Genomic DNA, 19222 nt, shown 5'->3' with positions numbered 1-19222 from the left:
TACCTCTGTTCCTCCAAGGGTAGTGCTGTCAGTTCTGTTCTCCACCTACACTGTATGAACTGCTGCATTTAGCATAACCAATTTTTGGAATTATAATTTTTTTTCTTTGCAGTGTACCATTAAAATCAAGTAAAATTTAGCCAAAAAATGATCAGGACAAAGAGCTGTATAATACTGGCGGCTAGCACAGAGCACATCGCACAATATCAGAACTCTTCTGAAAGACAAATGAGGTATGGTAGTGCTTTCTGTTGGCACGGCAGGAAGGAGGCTGCTGCACTGAAGATGAATTCAACTGGTGACAAGCCTTGGGCCCAACCACTGCCATCCTGGGCTACTTTTAGAAAGTGCAAGTCAAGGTGTAACATTTCACTCTGGTAGACTGAATACACTTCTCAGCTTGCCAATCAGAAGAAAAAAAATGTTAAAGTCCAGGTGTGAGGCTATTAAGATTTTAAAATACAGATTGTTAGTCAACAGCACTATCTTTGCTTCAAAAAAAAACTCTGAGGCCCTTGTTGAACATGCCATAATATAAGATTCACAGCTCAAAGTGCCTTCGGGGGGCCTGAAGGCACGAGGAATGCGGCCTTGAAATGTAAACCGGCTGGCGGAAACAGTACAGGGTAACTCAGGCGTCCCATTGTGGTCATAGTCACATGTAGCAACTTCCTGTTTCTGCCTGATGAGAAACCTGTCAGCCCATCATGGCTTTAAACGTCTTCCTGATTAGTCTGTTACAGCAGCCGTATCCCAACTCACAGACTTATTTAGTCATAGGTAGAGGGTTCCCTTTTAGACTGATCTTATAAAAGCCAAATTCTAAATTTTAACTGAAATTGAATATATGTTACACCGCTGGTCTCAGATCAGTGTGGATGGCTAGCTTTTCAACACGTTTTATTAACGGAAGAGGCAGAAGACATTTTCCTCATTTAAGTCTGGGCCGATGGGTGGTGAGGAGACAGGGGTTTTGGAAAAGGTCCACCAGTCCATAGACACGTCCATGGCATTCCAAGCTCTATCACCAGATCCTGTTTGGTAGATGAGTGGGTGGGTTGTGACATCTGTTACAAATGTTTAAGTTGATGGATGAATGGCTATTTTCAGACAAACTTTAAGTGTGAATGTTTGTCTTTAGGCAGTCTGGCCAAAACTAAACCTCTGACCTCTCAACCTAGACTTCAAACCATCTCAAAGTATCACCAGCATCTCGTGCTTGTCTATTTGTGTGTAATTCCTGTAAACTGAGAAATACTCTCTGAACTATTAAATATATCTCACCAAAAAGAACTGCTCAGTCCACTCTTATATTAATTTATTGGTACCAAACTTCTGATGCTTGTAGCATGTGTATCCATGCAAACAGCAAAACCATTTTATTTTCAACATGATGTTCCTGTAAACTATTTTAATGTGTTTCATGGTGACCCTAATATTAAAGTATTGGACAAACACATGACAAAATAAAGCTCCCTCTAGTGGAAAATTGCTAAATCACAAATAGGTCTGCAACCTGTTTTCTACTTTGAAAATGTAACTGTATTTTTCTCCAATGTTTTGATTTTGGCATCACTAATTAAAAGTGCTTCTTGCTCTCGTGAACAAAAATGCAATACTTTTTCTTTATGAGTTGTCCAGTCCACTACATTAATTTGTGGTTTTCCCCATTTAAAATACTTTTTATTTCCATCTTGTGTTTATGCAACTAAAGGACATACATAATAAAGCACACATTCCAGACTTAGACCAGGTCTGCATTGACATTCATTTTATTATGTTTTCTTGTGCCAGATGTTTCAGTTGAAACGGTAATACAGTACAGACTTGCAATGTAGTCGACCATCTAGTTAAAATAACAATTCTGAAATTCATTTTATTTTAATTTGGGTTGTTTTTAAACAATTAAGTACAAGAGCAGGAACTGATGAGAAAGGACCAATCCTTTAATTAACCCAAAGCAGAAAAGTCCATATTGACATTTTATTTAATAAATAGCACACTTTTCTTCCACTCCACTGAAGAAAAACATATTGAATTTAAACAAACTTTTGTCCTTTTTGTGTACTCATTTATTACAATAACATGGTGCTGTTCTTCCCATTTGGATATCTGCTGGCAGGACAAAACACAAGTGGAACTCTTATCATTATGTCTCCTGTAGTCGCCTACAGATATCAACATTCCTTGATGCCACCATTAAACTTCACAGCTAATAACATCAACAGTGCAGTTCCCCATTTTTTAACTTTTCTTTCTCCAGGTTGCTTCTAAGATGCTTCTAAGTATATGACACGCTGCAAATTGAGTGCTATAAGAAACTGCTTAGAAGATTCTCAGTTCAAGTTAACATAAAGGACTATCAGGCACAAGCTTTAAAAAATACTTCAGACATTGCCATCATTTAGGAGAACCCAAAAGGGCCTATCCAAGCAGCACAGAGTGCAAGGCAAAATATCTCAGGTCAATGAAATAGAAAAAATATATATATTCACAATCAGTGCTGCATAACCTAAGGACCACATAATCTAACGCCGCCCCCTAGTGATTATTCTGCCCTAGTGCATTATTACAACATACTACAGTACAGTTTCACATAACCTGAGAGACATAAAAAACAGAACAGAACACAGAACATTGCATTGTATTGGCATGCAGCAGCTGCTGACAGAAAACAGGTTATTTGAACAGCAAAGGCTGTTCGTGTTTCAGGAGTTTTATATGGATTTTGGAGATTCTGTGATAGCCACTCTGTCAGAAAAAAGGTTATCGCAATCAGTTATAAAAAGGCCAATTGACCAGTTTGTTTCACTCACACAACAAAACAACATGAATAAACAGTTCATGAATACATAAACTCTTCCATGTATCATCTAAACTATTTAAATTCCCATTTCTTGTCACATAATAAATTTAAATGCTTATGCACATGCCTCTGTACACATCAATTTAGGAATAGTACTTGAACGCTTCAGTGAAATTAAAACCTCTGTAGTGAACAGAGTGATAGAGAAGAATGTTTATCACTTCATAGCATTCTCGTTGAACTGGAAGAGATCCATGATGTCCAGCATGGCCTGTCTGATGTGGCTCCCGAAACGGTGCGAGTCCTACAAACACAGGAGGGATTTTCCTCTCAGTGAACACACAAAGCAAAAGGGCCATTAATGCTGTGGCTTCCAGAAGAAGTAAAACCACTTACAGTCTCATGACTGGAGCGTTTGCTGGATATGTGAAAGTTGATAAGGTCTTCTCCTAAGATGATATATGATACTCCATATCCATCATCTGCCACCTGAGGTGAGAGATGTATTTACTTCAGCTATACGCCTCTAATGAACATCACACTGTGAGTATTGTGCCAACCTCTTCTGAACCATGCTTTAGCACTGTTAAAAAAAGATAATTTTTTTACGGTAGTGGACTCAAAATCCTTGTTTGTGCAATAAGCAATATTACAAGTGAGAGAAAACTAAACTAATTCGCAGAGAATATTCAGTGCAGATGTTGAGGGAGAACTGAATCGTGGGAATAATAAACACGTATAAGAGGGGAGAACAGAAAGCAATCGCGAAAATACTCAACGTGTATAACAGGGGAGAACAGAATGCAATTGCGGAAATAATCGACGTGGAAAACACAGGATAACAGAAATATTCGCAAAATGAAATCAATGCGAAAAACAAAAAACCAAAGAGAAACAAAGGAAATGACAGGAAAAAATGACAGCAGGAGGAAAACTTGAGAGAGGCCAGGGAGCGACACAGGAGGTAAGTACTCGAAGAGACAGTATAAAAAACAAAAAATCTCAAACAAGAACGTGGCAGGGTGGCGAGACACCTTGTCGTGACAACAGAGAGAAGGGCTGGAGGTTGGCAACAAAGAAGACTGACAACTCAGCGGTGAGACACTGCATCTGTCTTCCTTATAAACCTAGGACAACAGGTGCAGGCCATCACCGCTGATTAGCCTGAGGTCTGGCTCGGGGGTTCCTCCTGGTGGCGACTGAAGGACCCACCATGGGGCCAGCCCTGAGACATATGACACATTTCCACACGGGCCTGCTTGGTGCGGTACGGTTTGATTCACAACGGTTTGTGAGTGTTTCCATTAGTACCAGGTACAAGTTTGCCGATACCTTCAGGTACTTTTTTCGTACCTACTCGCTCGAGGTTCTAACCGTTCCAAAGCGGAAAACTTCTGTGACGTGGGGGAACAGCATGACACTGATTGGCCAGGGAGTGTTGTCACAGGTTGCGTCACAGGAGAGCGACTCCTCCGCTATCGCCATCTCGTCCATTGTTGTACGGTGTTGTGGACGCATACAAATGATGTCACGACATTACAACCCGCACGCCAACAGCGACTCCACCCACATTGTGGTGGTCCACCATTGTAATGGAAACACAATGCGACCATACCGCTCCGTTGCGAATCGATCCGTATCGAACCGTACCGCGCCAAGCAGGCCTGTGTGGAAATGCGCCAATACATTACATATTTAAAGGGACTAAATTACTGAGGGTACTGCTGGCTTCCTGCTGAGTTAGACCACCTAAGATCTGTGGAATGGAAATTAAGATGTTCTGTCAGCAGACCACATACCGGGCCAAAGCCGCCTCCACTGGTGACATACTCAGGGTGCTTCTTCAGATCAAACAGGTCCACCTGCTGCAGAGGGGTCTGACTGGTAGACAGTCTCCAGGGTTCAGACAGCACCTACACACACATGCAACCAGTCGGGGACATTATGCAACCAACTAGGGATACTCTATAATTATTTCTGTTATTTGAGTGGAGGACTGGCTTCACCTCTTTGAGGAAGGGAGAGTCCACTCCCAGGTATTTGGACACCACATAGAGGCAGAAGAGATGGCGGTCGATGCCTTTCCCCGTCATGGCCATCCTGTAGAGCTGCTGGTGCTTCTCTGCAGCCTTCTTGAGCAGTTGCAGCTTCTCCTCTCTCTGAGAAGAGAAGGAAGGAAGGAGACGCAGACAGGATGGGCTACGCTGTGTGGTGCACTATTGCCGTTGACTACAATGTAGGCTAGGACTGAGCTACTAGCTAACAAACACGTATGACACGATTCCTGTGGTTCTGTGAAGAAGGAAGTGATGAAGGTTACATTCATAAAGTGGGGGATACGGCCAGATCCTGGTCATAACGACACACGACTGTGGGTCATACCGTCTGCTTTCCGTCCATCATGGCACGGACAAACGCGCAGGTCTCCACGGTGCAGGAGCGGACAGTTTCGGTGCGGCCCTCTCGGTACAGCCGTGTCATGGATGCCTCGTACGTGAGGCAGAACCTGCCCTTATCCTGATGGATGGAAGTGTGAAGAGAGGCTTGTGTCGGGCACGGATTGGGCTCATGTACATGATTTGACCAAAGCGTGATTAGAAGAGTGGTGAGTATGATTACCCTGAAGTGGGCCAGCTGGAGGGTGATCTGGATGAACGCATCTGGGCTGATCTTGCACCTCTTAATTAAGCCTTTGCCAAAGTTGTTGAAAGGAAATATGTGGGAGTCCACATCATCCGCTAAAGCATTTGCCACCGCCAGGGAACTGCTAATCACTGACTGGCACTGGGACACATAGGGAAGGACGATAAAGGACCCGCACAAAAGACCACTGAACTTTCTTTAACCGCATACAGCATTACAGCTGAGAATGAATGGCTGGGAATGGTAAAGCCTCTTTGCAGCCTACAATAATACAATTTACCTTTATATGCCATGGCTGGATCTTTAAATTAGTATCAGTTTGAAGCTCAAAAGTTTAAGACCCAAGGACATGAAAGTGGCAAAGTGAGTAGTTGCATACCTCCTCTGCAATATCCCATTGTAGCCGCTGTGGTCCCGGCAGGTTAGGGTGGACGTTGCCCTTGCAGTGACCATCCTCAGTGTAGCCCAGCTTCACGGGATCCAGAGCTAGCACATGCTGTAGCGCAAATGCAACACATTAGACAATCTCGAATTGTAAACACGATGCTGGTGCGAATAAACAAAAACTGTAACGGTGTATTCTGAGGCATGCACCTCCCACAGGTGGCCCACGATGGGGGCGTCTGCCCAGGTGTGCTCAGCATTCAGGCCCATGGTGCCATTTTTAAACACAATAAGGTTAAACGACTTATCAAACCATCTGGAGACAAATAAGGTTATATTTACATGACTGTATATCTCACAATCTCCCAAAACACCTGAAATGTCTGTATGCCAAATATGATATCTGTTGGAAATTAGCTAAAAAATCTGACCTGTCGTAGCACTTCCCATGGAGGAGAGATTTAGCATAGCTGTCCAGTGACTGGACAGGGTTATCAGGCTCATAACGCTGTTCGGTGTCATCCAGTGTCACAAAGAAAGCTGCCTTCTCTATAGCATCCAGAGACTGCTTATTCTTTCCTTTGCGGAAGAACTGCTCACGGGCCTTAGCCCAGGGAACTCTGCAAGGAGACGCAGAAGGTGACCTATGCAATTACACAAACCTGCAAAAATATCTGTACCAGTTAACATGTACATACGTTCTTCACTTTAACAGTACAGAGAGCGTGAGAGTAAAAGGAAAAAGTGTAATGGCACTGGCATTGGAAGCCAGTGTTTCCTTTATATGACAACCCTAAGGGCCTTAGAAAGTTTCCTGCTAGAACATGCATCAGGCAGTGTAAAGCTGCATGTTCGACCAGCATGAATTTAACTATATAAGTATTAAGTATATATCACATACTTCACAATATCACTGGAGATATGAAATTAAATGAATGGAGAAATGAAGATTAAATACACCAAACATTAGCAGAAGGTCTTCAGTAAAAGTTGAGATTCCTTTGCGTGTAATTCCACGGTAAGGTGTTTATAGCGCCCCCACCTGTCTCCTGCAGTGAGTGCAGCTAGTGTCTCTTCACCGGGCAGAGGTTCGGACTTGTCTGCCAGAATCCGTTCCATTTGCTGCTCAATCTCTCTGGGCAACAGCAACCGACCATCATAAAACATCCAGACCTTGAAATATCGCCCCCTGTGGTACACCACAATGTGCTTGCTCTCGTTCACGTGCTGAATGACATCTTCTCATGGAGACATGTGGGAGAGATGTGGAGTTGTCTGAGCAGCATTACACTTTGAATTGAGTCGCACTGCATAACTCCAAAGAAAATGATTTGACTTTAATATGAACAGTACGCTGCCCAATTCTTCTGCATTAACTGACAACTGAATAGCAACAATCTAAACAATCTAAAAGATGAACCATGGAGTTACCCCAGAATGACTGTAAATGTGAACCAATGCATGCCACCATAACATTTTGTGCTAATTTCCCTTTTACTATCATCGTGTATGTACGCTAGTGCATCCTCACAGTGGAGCTGTTTGACAATGACATGAAAACAAATACAAGACGAGGGGTCAAAGGCCAAACACTTGTGTAAAGGAGCCTTGTGAATGGCTTAAAATTGTAGCCCTGAGATTTAATCTTCAAGAAAACCTAACAGATTACAAGAATTTAAAATCAGGTTTGCCTCTAAATCTGATGTCAGTTTGGTCACTTAAAACCATGTCTACAGTATAAAAAAATAAAGGCACAAAGGAAAATCCACGTATTTCAACAACAAGTATCCAACATTAATGCAAACATTAATTATTATAAATGAATATCAATCACTGCACAACAAAATAGTATTTTCAGGGGATATGCATGCATGTATTTGTTTAGGTCTTAATTCAATTATTTGAGGCCGAACTGTTAGTCAAAGCTAAAGAATAACCAGGATTTAAACAAGCTACCAGACATGGGCTTTGCTCTTGTTACAGGTGTATCAACCGTCTCTGTAAAGCAGCCTCTGAGTAAGAGTGACACCCACATCCTGTCATTGTGAAACAAACCAAACTCTTAACCTTACTGGAATTGTTAAGCTTCATAATAATGACATTTTAGTTCACTAGAGTGCACCATAGCAAACCATAGCAAAATTCTCTGATATATACCTTGATATATAAACCCAAATTAAATCACAATGATGTATGATCAGAGCTGTGTTGCAACATGCATCGTAACCCGCGCCCACATGCATAGCAGCATAATAATTAGGATTTGAGGACAAAGTGCACAAGCAACGGACGGAAGGGAGCTCTACCTTCTTCTACACCTGGGACTCGACTTGTGTTGAACATACGCTCATACTGGGATGAGCACATGGGAATAGTGTTTAGAACCATGAGCTGCAAAGCAAGAGGGAGAGTCAAACACTAACAGGCACCATAGAGGCAATCCCAGATGAACAACAGCGACACCTAGACAGAAGGGAAAGGGTTGAAAAGTCGGAACAAAAAGAAAGATGGAATGAATGAAAGGAGAGATGTCGGAGAGGCTCATGTGGGAAGGAGAATTGCAGGACCCTGGAGATGCAGCCTCATGCAGTCACCGCTATCGTTAGAAGACACGACACCGTATGAACTAAAGACTAGTTGTAAACTTTTCAACTCAATTTGCCATGTTGTTGTTGTTTTTTCTGATGAACGCCAAAAGGTGATAACGGTGAGTGACGTGAGGACGCATGCCGTAGCATAGCCCACCGCAGGGTTTGGCAAGGACGGTCTGAATAAGCCTGAATTGGCCCTCTTACCTGTCTCCTGGCCTGGGATACGTGATGTGTTAAACATCCGCTCCCACTGTGCCGAGCACAACGGCACTACGCTGTCCAGCAAGTAAACCTGCATGCGCGCCGGCACACGCACATTAAACACAGTGATGTCCGAGCGCAAGGGACAAAAAACACAGCACCATTTAGGAGGACTCGTAAAATAACCACAGGAGGAGAATGTTGGAGAGGGAAAGACATGGAGAGACATAGAGAGGTAGAGAGGGAGAGAAGTGGAGAGACATACAGAGGTAGAGAGGGGGAGAAGATTAGAATAGTTTTACAGGTAAATGAAGATTAGCAAGCCAACATGCAGTGCATATATGAAAGAAAGAAAAATACATAAAATAAATTAGTACTGGTGAGCATCTACACAATGGTAATATATAGTGTATAAATCATTAATGTATGTGTTATAATGTTTTATGGCACATTCATACTCCTTTTCAGTTAATCTGAGTTCCAAACTTTGTTTCGGTCAGATAGCTAACTTACTATTTCCTGGATAATCGGTATTCATGGACTTTTATTACTCTATTGCCATTGACTGCGTATCACATTAGCCATATAAGGCTTTTACTATTGCCAACCTTGCAACTAATATATAGCTACCACTAAGAACAAGGAGTCAGAGTAAACCATATATTGAGAAAAGACCTGCGTTGCCTTACATCATATATATATATATATATATATATATATATATATATATATATATATATATATATATATATATATATATATATATGGTACTGTATAGGTAATGTAAAGGTTTTCCTTGAAAATGACCTCCATGTGATACACTATTGCTGCAGTCCACAGCAGATTAGTGAGGAGAGAAGCAGGACTCACAGGTTTGATCTGGGCTCGGTCCAGTTTCCTCCTGTACAACATGATAGCATGGATGGAATTGCCAGCCCTGGCAGCTTGCAGATGTGTAGGAAAGACATACAGGAAGTCCTGGTGGTTGTAAAAATGTTTCAGTACAAATGCGTTCAATTACATTTTCATGACGTTTGTTTAAAAATATAAAAGAATGAATGGATAAATACTACTTAAATAAAAATGTCAATGCCAATGTTTTGTTGTTATAATGTCACATATTGTGCAACTTGGAAGTAAGAGACTTACTATCGTGCTGAGACACAACAGCATTGTTTCACTGAATTCGAGCGACTGGATTACGGCTATGAGGTTCTTCTTATTTCAAGACAAAATTCATTTGGTGATAAACTAGTGAACGAGTAGTTACAAAAGCTATCCGATGTTAATTTGGGTCAAAATATAAATTGAAACAGGCTCATCAAAATGGTCAAAAACCGTTGAATTACAGATGTGCTCTGTGATAGTGAGAAACAGTATGTCAGACGATCTGATATTGCTAACCCTGACAATGGCACTAATCTCCCCAGGAAAACAATGTAGTTATGGATACAGCAACAAGGAATTATGATGAAACCTCCCTTTCTCTGTGTCTGTCTATATCTGTATCTTACGCACTCTAAGCTCACAAGGAATAGACAACATGTGCCATCAACAACATACATAATCTAACCATTGGGTTTTTTCTAAAGCTAGATTTGTTCAATGGGTATATATATTGGAACTTCCATTGAAAACTAAAAAGGTCTCACCATAGCATAGTAGTTGCTGTTAACCATAATAGGCCCACGTCCTCTAAGGTAAACATACTCTTCCCACCAGTCAGTGACCTGCCAATATCAACAGGAGAACTGTTAAAGAATGACGTAAGTCAAAGTCGTATCTTACTAATATTAAAGGTTATTAATGCTATCAGCTTACATAATTGGAAGCCCACCAGGATTTGAGCTTCAGGTACCACTGCAGTGTTGGGCCAAGGTTCTTCTCAAAGTCCTTCGCAAGACCCTCCATTCGGCTATAATGCTCCTCGTCCATGAGGGGACGCACCGACTCAAGATACTAGTCAAAAAGGACATACGCATGGTGGTTACAGAGCGCAACACGTTTACAGATCTTAAAAAAGAATGTGTGCCTGCATGAAAGATGTGTTCTAATGATCTATATTAAGCAAGTACAAACTCACTCTTTTCATGGTGTCCTTCACAGAGGGCACGGGTAAGTGTGGTAGCGAGGTCTGGAAACTATACAGCATCGGCCTACGACCAGAGAAGAGCTTCACCAGCACCTGCAGTGATATGGGGTGGAGGAATCAAACATGGAGCACAAGGACAGGAAACATGCATGACTTTCCACAACATGCTATACTTTAACAATGTTGAAATCATGAAGGTACAGGAAGAGTTTTGACCAATGAGAGACCATATTCATTCAATGGAGTGAGAGTTTAATTCATGAAATTTTTAAAGTAAGATTTAGAGTGCATGGATTCTTTTGAGATCGAACTAACCAGCCAAATCTTTGTACTCAAGGACATGGACCCATGGCGGTTGTTCATCCAGCCATGCCAGGACAGCAGGCGCTTCAGGACATTCCTCATGATAAAGATGATGGTGACCCACAACCCAGTAGCAACCAGTATTCCACCACCAGCCTGCTGGCTTTCTGCGGTTATGTACTTACTGCAGGAAAACACAATGTTCACTATGACATCACACCTTTTTTTTAAAGATTGTCACTAGTGGGAAGGATATTATCTGGCTGTACGGTAAGATCTGGTAATAAATAACTGATAATTCATCTTTTTCACTTCCTCATACAGGCCACTCAATAAACAGGACAAACCTTTGAGCTTTTGTAGTAGCTTCATGTTATCACAGTGTAACAGGCTTGGTTTCTTCAGCTCAACATTCTGGACTGGGTTTCCCAAAACATTTGTAACACTACGAACTTCATAATCCCGTTCTTAAGAACATTCTTAAATTTAAAATTCCTCAAAAATAATTTACCTGACTGGTAAATGAGTAGTCAGTTTTGTGAAGAGTCCTAACGTGGGGTCTATCTTCACATACTTTGTATAGGACATGTATCCTACAACAACAACTAGGAGTCCAGAAGGACTTCCAGGATATACTCCAGTCATGACACCATTCTGCAGAAATACACAAGAGAAGACATTATATCAATACAATATATCATCATATTCTCAACAAATAGAACAAAGCTGTTATCGTAATATGTTACACTGGGCTATCATGATTCCCAGTAGCTCATATAATGCAACAATAACAACACACTCTTTCCTACAACACTGAGGTAAGTGTTTTCCAGAATAACACGAAAATTCCATGAAAATACCTTGAACCTGGTGAAGCGTTTCTTCCAGGAGTGAAGGCCAGAGAGGTATATCTGCCGAAGGGCCTCGTGACACAGCTGCAGGTCAATCCCCTCGGGAGTAACCGTGAACTGGAAGGCTACTGCCTGGTGAGCTTCTGCCATGCTGGCTACAAATACTCACTGACAAAAGAAGAGGAAAAAACGTTCGTGACCTAACATTATAGCTTTTAAACCATGTCTGCTATTTTCAGGGAGAGTATATGAAACAGAAAAGCAGACTTTTCTTGAGCAGACATGTGTTGCTGCATCATTAGTTCATTCATTGGCGGGATATGATATTAGGTTAAAATTGTTCTAAATATGACATTTGCATATGGAGCCTGCTCCAAGCATGAAAATCGGCATAGCAGGTTATGGTGGTGTGGAACAGAACCGAATCGATCACTGGCAGAGAAAAGACAAACAGTGAACGTGTAAAAAGCAAGCGTCTGGTACACTGGTGAGATTAGCAGCAGGACACTGGTGAAATTAAAGGTAGCAGACACCTGGGAACACCACATAAATGAATGACTATAACAGTTCTATAGATATGTTAGAGGAGATAATGTCCTGTGAGTATTTGAGTGCTTACGTGTATCATTACATGGTTATTAACAACAGGAGCAAGATGAATTCTGAATTGTAAAGACAACCATTCTAATGAAAAGTATAAAATGCAATGCATGGTTGTTGCAGCAACAATAATATACTAGTAAGAAAACAAACGCCTATGCACATAATTACCTCACAATCATTGCTTGATTTTACATCCTTTTTCAAACTTACTTTAGGCTATTGGTAAACCTGGTAAGCCTAGCTGTTCTGAGCATATGTCATGTAGCCAGTAATTGGTGCGATCATGGAAACAGACCTGCATTTCATTCCTCAACACGTGTAAGGCGCGACGTACTTTTGAACTTGTACTCTCGCTGATTTTTGCTTGTTTGTTTGAATGAATAATCACGTTTTTATAAGCACGTTAGAAGCTGGATTAAAGATTTGCTGAATGTGTGGTATATACATTTTGTTTAGAACCAAATTGTGTGGTAGTGAAAACGTGACAGTGATCGTCCTTTAAGTTGCTATTCCGTCAGCGCGGTTTTAGTTTTTGTTCATAAAAGAGCACAGCTACACTCGGTCGTTGCAGTTCAGATATCCTTGTATGTGACCGTATAGTTTTCCTTGTTTCCGCGTGTTTATTGTATAAAGAATATGGACTGATGAAACTGTATTGATTGTATTATTTTATTATTGTTAATATGTGTGTGAATTATTAATGCGTATGCGTGTGTGAAACACTTTGCTTGCACAGCTGATGGCCCTCTGTACAAAACGTTTTGTTTGTCTGAAAACGTTGAGTACTTCGCCACAATGTTTAACATCTCTACATATATAAATATGTAAGTCGTATGAAGGGCACACACACCAAGTCACTAGTACTACCACAACGCAGAGTTGACTGGCCCTTCGTCCTCCCCCATCGCTGTTTAACACATCACATGATTCGGTGCAACTGGAAACTAGGGGAAAGGTCGCGGAGCTGCAGCATGGGACAAGGCGGTAGAGACCATGCGCTGAACCGCAGAGAGAACTTAATATAGTTTCAGTATTTCCTATTATAGAAAATATTATGGAGTTTTTGTCCTTGTTTATTTTACTTTTCATCTGTTGTTATTATTATCAATACATTAGTACATTTTCAACGGAGACAAGAACGACTATTACATAGACCGGAATTACTTTTTTACCCATAAAAGTTACGCCAAATCAACTGAAGACAAGTTTGATTCTGAAACGTTAAGTGAAAACGCACTGATTTGAGAGGGATTCGCCTGCATGGTTTTAACTCTTGCGTTCGCATATGATCACACGTATACCAACTGCCTTTCATATTTAATTAGGCTACAAATGACTTTGAACTCATGCCCTGAATACACGGGCACCTACTAACCTTGTTGTGCAATGCAGTGTTGACAAAACGTTACTATATGCCTATTATTGCCTTCAGATACCTCGTGGCATAACACACGATGCTGAGGACTGTGTTTCAAAGATGGCATGACTGAAGAAACCAAAATTTACAAAATAACGAAGGCAACCATCTGTAATCATAAATATTTAAAATGTAAACCAAACAACAAACCATGTTTATGGTGGGCGTTAAACAATTTATTAAGTACGCCAAGACGCCTTGCAGTGAGACTAAACACTGTTTCATGTGCACCTGTATTACAGAATAAATACGTGGGCTCTCTGTGCACTTTCACCTAGTTACTGGAGGAAGAACACTGTACTGCTAGAGAAGTGCTGCAATCTTAGCTGTCCCTAAGGTTGAGGAGCTGGTTCTAAAAGTTAGCTGATTAAAACCTAAAAGAAATCATACATTTACCGTTTTCCACCGGCGTGACGACGTGGAAGGATGTTTCAAAGTAGCCGATGGACTTGGCGTAGCCTATGGCTTTACGCGAATAGGAGTATGAATGAAAGCGGAGGACAATATAAGAGCCCTGCATGCTACGTCACATATTTACGTGCAGTCCAACCCCGCAGTTCAGCGAACACCCTAAGGCGCCTTAAAGAGCTTTCGGCTTTCCAGATGCGTACACGTTGTTGTGCAGTCTGCTTTCCAGATGCATGCGAAAGCTATTTTTTCAATATGAAAAATAATTCTGCAAATAGACTAACAAATAAAAAAGACATCAGAAAAAATACATACCAGTTTACTTTAGCCTATACTACCCAATCGACTTTAAGATCTCTCTCAAACATCATTTGGCGACAGAATAAAAATAGCTAAAACTACTTTAATAGTTAATTTTAATTTTCGACGTCACCCCTCCCAAACATGCACTTCCCTAAATCCCTGGCTAACCCAAAATGGCATAGCCAACAGCAACCCACCATACACCTGCTTAAAATTCAAACAAGATGGCAAAGACTTACAGAGCCAATTACACAACAGTGCCAGAAGAGCCATCCAAAATATGCTATTAAATAATTTCTAGCAACTGTCAAAAGAATCATGAAAAAAGCACAAAAATGTCTAACAAGCAGAAATGCAAGTGAGGTCTAGATTGAGAGTGAAGTCTACGGCATACGCTGGAGCCTGCACATGTAAACGTAGCAAAACATAACAGTCCCTGCTGCTATGGAACAGTCTACCACCTTGTTAGGTGTCATGGTTGGCCCCTCCCTAGTGTCTGTTACTATAGCTACACTGTTTGAATTTTTGGTTTACCTTCTGGTTTTTGTCCCATGTGCTTTTCGTTCTCTGAGTAATGCCCCTTGTTTGGTTCTCCTCCCTTCATTATTAATTTAACCTGTGTCTAGGTTATCTCCTGTTTAGGCTGTGTATATATTGCTAGTGTTTTCTCTTCTTCAGGGTTGGTTATTGTTACTATTGATACTATTGTTGGTCTTCCTAGCAGGTGTTTGTGAGTTTACCATGTTGTTTGTGTTTGCTCAGTATGTCTTCCAGTTATGTACATATTGGATATATGACTGTGGACCATCTTAATGACCGCAAGTTTGGATTTGTGCACAATATATCTTGCTCTTCACAGCACATCTGCCTCATTATCGCTTCCTGTTACAGAATAACCAGCCATCCAAGGATGCAGCAAAAGCCAGACTCCAGTTTGTGGTTTCTGTATGATGACATATCCTCAGCTGTTTTCATACAATCCAGGTTGGAGACACCAAATTCCCCAGTGCTGTTTACAATGGTGTCTTGTTGTTCTGTGACTTCATTGCGGTTAGTTTCACTTTCGACCAGTCTGTGCAATGAGACCCCAGGTAAGCATCATGAGTCAGCTGGTCTTGATCAAAGCTACAGGAAGGAAGGACCTACAGTGCAAGCTGAGGTAAGACAGTTAGAATGTACAACAAACCTGTGGTGTGTTACTTGGTGTGCTCTCAAGCAACATTGCCAGTTTCCCAAAGCATGCGTGAGCAGAAACGTGAGACGTAAAAACAGCCATGAGGGATTATCTGTGTGTTCTTCCAGGGCCTTGCAGTCTCCTCTTGATGTGGCTCTTCCGCTGACACCCCATTTTGCCTATTCCAGAACCTGGCATGAAGGATGTCACTCCATTTACCCCAGAGCCTGGCATGAAAGACACCATCTCCTTTCCTGCAGTGCCAGGGGTGAAAGACGCCACTTCTCCTGTTCCTGTGCCAGTGCCTCACACCAGGCCAGTTTCAGACCCGTTCCTCAGGCTACGCGTTTTGACCTGCACGACATGCTGCCTGCTGTTGCCACATCTCTGGACCTGCCGAACCCACCTCCTGCTGTTGCCACATCTCTGGACCTGCCGAACCCACCTCCTGCTGTTGCCACTGTCTCTGGACCTACCACCTGTGTTGCCTGTGCCTCTGTCTCCTGCATTTCCTGTGCCTGCCCCTCCTATGTTGCCTGTGCTTGTGTTTCTCCCTTCCTCTGTTCTTGGTTCTTGGTTTCCTGTTGGTTTGTCAATCCCTGTGCCTGTTCCTGTGTCTTCTTTTGTGTCTGTTCCTATGTCTTATTTTGTTTCTATTCCTGTGCCTGAGTGTGTCTTGGTTCCTGTTGCCTGGTCTGATTTGTTGTCTGCTGCCTGGTCTGATTTGTTGTCTGTTGCCTGGTCTGATTTGTTGTCTGCTGCCTGGTCTGATTTTTGTCCTTGTTTTCCTCATGCTCCTGTTATGCCTCAGGTTGTCCCTCATCATTTGTTGTCTTTTGTTGTTTCTCTTTGTCCTCCCTGTCAGTCAGTTTGTCATCCTCAGTCTTTGTCTGTTCTTCCTATTCCTGGTTCTTCTGATCCTGTTTCTGTGTCTCCTGTTCCTGTGTCCACTCCCTGCTGTTGGCTGTTCTGGCACCTACGTCTGATCATCTGTCTTCTTTTCCTGCTCCATTGTCCATTTCTTTGCCTCTGGTTCCTGTTTCCTTGTCGGCTCTCGCTTATGATTTTGCTTCAGGTTTGGTTTTGCACTTGTGTCTCTGGTTCCTTCTTCGTTGTCTCCTGTACCTGCTTCTGTGTCCCCGCCTCCCGCTCCTGTTTCCTTGTCTGAACAGTTGCTTGAGTGCCACAGCACTCTCCTAAGGGAGCTTCTGGATAGATCTATCATTGATTTCCATGATGACATCTTGATCTATTTGGTGTCCCTAGCTCAACATGTGCCTGATGTATGCAAGGTTCTTCAGCTTGTATTGTAAATTGGAGAAGTGAGTTTCAAGGAGAGGTTCCTTGGTTTCACCATCAAGGAGGTCTGTGAATAAATGCTATGCAGTAAGGTGGAAGCTATTATTCAATGGCATTGTATCTGGGGGTTGCCAATTTTTATAGGAGATTCACCAGAGCCCTTTGCACTTTGATTAAGACCCTAATGGACCCTAATGACACATTTATGCTTCATTTTGTTTTCATTCATTAAATTAATTAAACTCTATAGTTAGAGATTCATGTTTGCCTTCTCCTTTATTCCTGCACATTCTATGCTTGGTAACTATTTTTGGAAGCAACGATCTCATTTTTGTGTTCAGTGTTCTGTTCTGTCTGTTTTGTATGTCTTTGTGTTGTGTTGGCCCTTCTCTCAACAGACCAGTGTGATTTGCTAGTGTGGTGTTCCCTGGAACTCATTGGGAGCTTGTCCAGCCCCCTGGCTCTCTGTGTGCACAAGGATGCTCTGGAGTTCTTCTGGGAAGTAAGGACTGTTTCCTGAAGCATGCCATCGATCAGTGCTGCCTTGATCTCACGCCAGGACATCTGTTCCAGCTTCCTCGTATGAGGCAGCAAGGAACCTGTGATCCATGCACCACCTAAAGGAGAAGAGCCACAGCCAAAACCTTCCTGAACCTGTTTCTATAAAGCCAGGGAGGGGGTGTCCTCCCTAAAATATCTTGGCTAGGCAGAGCCTGGGCGGGATTGCCCCTGTCCTCTCCATCTGTTAGATGGCTGTGGCATCAAATGTGGCGTTTTGTTTATGTTCTTATGTTCTGTTTCACAAGTTCTCTGTTTTGGTTTCTTGCCACACCCTCCTCAGGTGATGTGTGTTATATCTCATTCGTCACACCACCTGGGGGTTGTTATATTATTATGTTCTACTCTTTATAAGCCTTTTGTGTGTTGTTTGGCCGATTGTCAGACAATAATATTGCTGTTACACTGGCTTTCTTTAGCTCTAGTTAGTGCACTTTTATGTTTGGATTTGTTTTCATTCGATTTATTAAAGTCTACAGAAAGCAAGAGGACACAAAACTACTTCTGAACAGCATTAAATTAATGCTTCACTTTTTCAATGTCACTTCAATGTACCATATCTTTGGCATATAATATATGATATTATATATGATGACCATGTTTTTTTCCTGTACTTATAAGAACAGAATACTCATTACACTTATAATGTATGTCTAAGAGCAGGTGTGTGTGTGTATGTTTGTATGTATATATGTGTATGTTTATATGTATATATGTGTATGTATATATATAAGCATTTCTTTTGAATATTTTGCACAGTATAGCAACTATTACATGTTTCTAATTGGCTGGTGATTGTATGTAGGTGAATGAATGAATGAATGAATGAATGAATGTTCGATTTATATAGCGCCTTTCCAGATTCCCAAGGCGCTTTACAATTTAACACAGGTACAAGTCACAGACAATCAATCACACACACACCGGCGAGAAGCGGCAGCCAATTGCGCACAGCGTACTCTCTACCGGAAGCCACAGCCCCCTGGGGGACTGAATGGGGTGCAGGAAGGGGAGAGAGGACAGACTCTAGTGGCAGAGCACCATCCACCATTGGGCATACAAGCAAACACACACACTCAGATACTACTTTTTATTGAACATAGAGACACAGACACACACTCAGGGAGAATTTTTTGTTGACTGCCAATTTACCTAACCTCCATGTTTTTGGACTGTGGGAGGAAACCGGAGATCCCGGAGGTGACATTTTATTGCCCTGGTAACAATTGATCAATATACAATTCCTTGTTAAAATACATTATAAGGCAGACTTAAAAGAAAAGCTCAAAGTGTATTGTGTTTATTCCTGTAAACACTACATTCTAGATCCAGTCGTCATGGCCCTCTAGCCAGTGTACAGTTTGAACTACGTTTGCTTCATACCCAGCTCAGGAATTTTTGAAAATAGAAAATAAGAATAATGATTAGCCTGAGGGGACTTGTGACGCTTGATGACACTTTTGGCATTCGGCAAACCTGTTCTAAGGGTTCAGTAAATAACCACAAAAGTATGAAGAATAATATTGCTGATCAGACGATCCAGTGAATACAATGTGCCTTAATACCAGACTCATTCATACACGCCAACA

General features: G+C 41.7%; 2 protein-coding genes across 4 annotated transcripts; one reads left to right on the top strand and one right to left on the bottom strand.

The window, feature by feature from the left end:
• Positions 1–1749: 1749 nt before the first annotated feature.
• On the bottom strand, positions 1750–14436 carry cpt1ab (carnitine palmitoyltransferase 1Ab (liver)). Of its 3 annotated transcripts, none has more exons than XM_077005681.1 (19): positions 14288–14436; positions 11881–12039; positions 11532–11674; positions 11033–11204; positions 10709–10810; positions 10447–10584; positions 10278–10355; positions 9496–9603; positions 8140–8224; positions 6876–7071; positions 6265–6453; positions 6044–6149; positions 5829–5945; positions 5426–5590; positions 5189–5323; positions 4813–4965; positions 4606–4719; positions 3203–3295; positions 1750–3110 (listed from the first exon to the last, which is right to left on the bottom strand). In XM_077005681.1, exons 2-19 carry the CDS (start codon positions 12019–12021, stop codon positions 3024–3026), a joined length of 2322 nt encoding a protein of 773 aa, XP_076861796.1. In that variant the 5' UTR covers positions 12022–12039; positions 14288–14436; the 3' UTR covers positions 1750–3023. The 3 variants fall into 3 exon arrangements, with proteins under 3 accessions (XP_076861796.1, XP_076861794.1, XP_076861795.1); XM_077005679.1 differs by lacking the exon at positions 8140–8224 and adding an exon at positions 8629–8716 and having other exon boundaries at positions 14288–14435; XM_077005680.1 differs by lacking the exon at positions 8140–8224 and adding an exon at positions 8629–8716 and having other exon boundaries at positions 14282–14400.
• LOC143514463 (uncharacterized) lies at positions 13149–18872 on the top strand. Its single transcript, XM_077005687.1, has 3 exons — positions 13149–13694; positions 15494–15586; positions 15965–18872. Exons 2-3 carry the CDS (start codon positions 15550–15552, stop codon positions 16942–16944), a joined length of 1017 nt encoding a protein of 338 aa, XP_076861802.1. The 5' UTR covers positions 13149–13694; positions 15494–15549; the 3' UTR covers positions 16945–18872.
• The last annotated feature ends 350 nt before the right edge of the window (positions 18873–19222 follow it).

Source organism: Brachyhypopomus gauderio, chromosome 5 (assembly GCF_052324685.1).
Source record: "Brachyhypopomus gauderio isolate BG-103 chromosome 5, BGAUD_0.2, whole genome shotgun sequence".
Lineage (NCBI taxonomy): Eukaryota > Metazoa > Chordata > Actinopteri > Gymnotiformes > Hypopomidae > Brachyhypopomus > Brachyhypopomus gauderio.
Note: the sequence above shows the minus strand (reverse complement) of the source record. Positions and strands in the feature narration are given on the sequence as shown.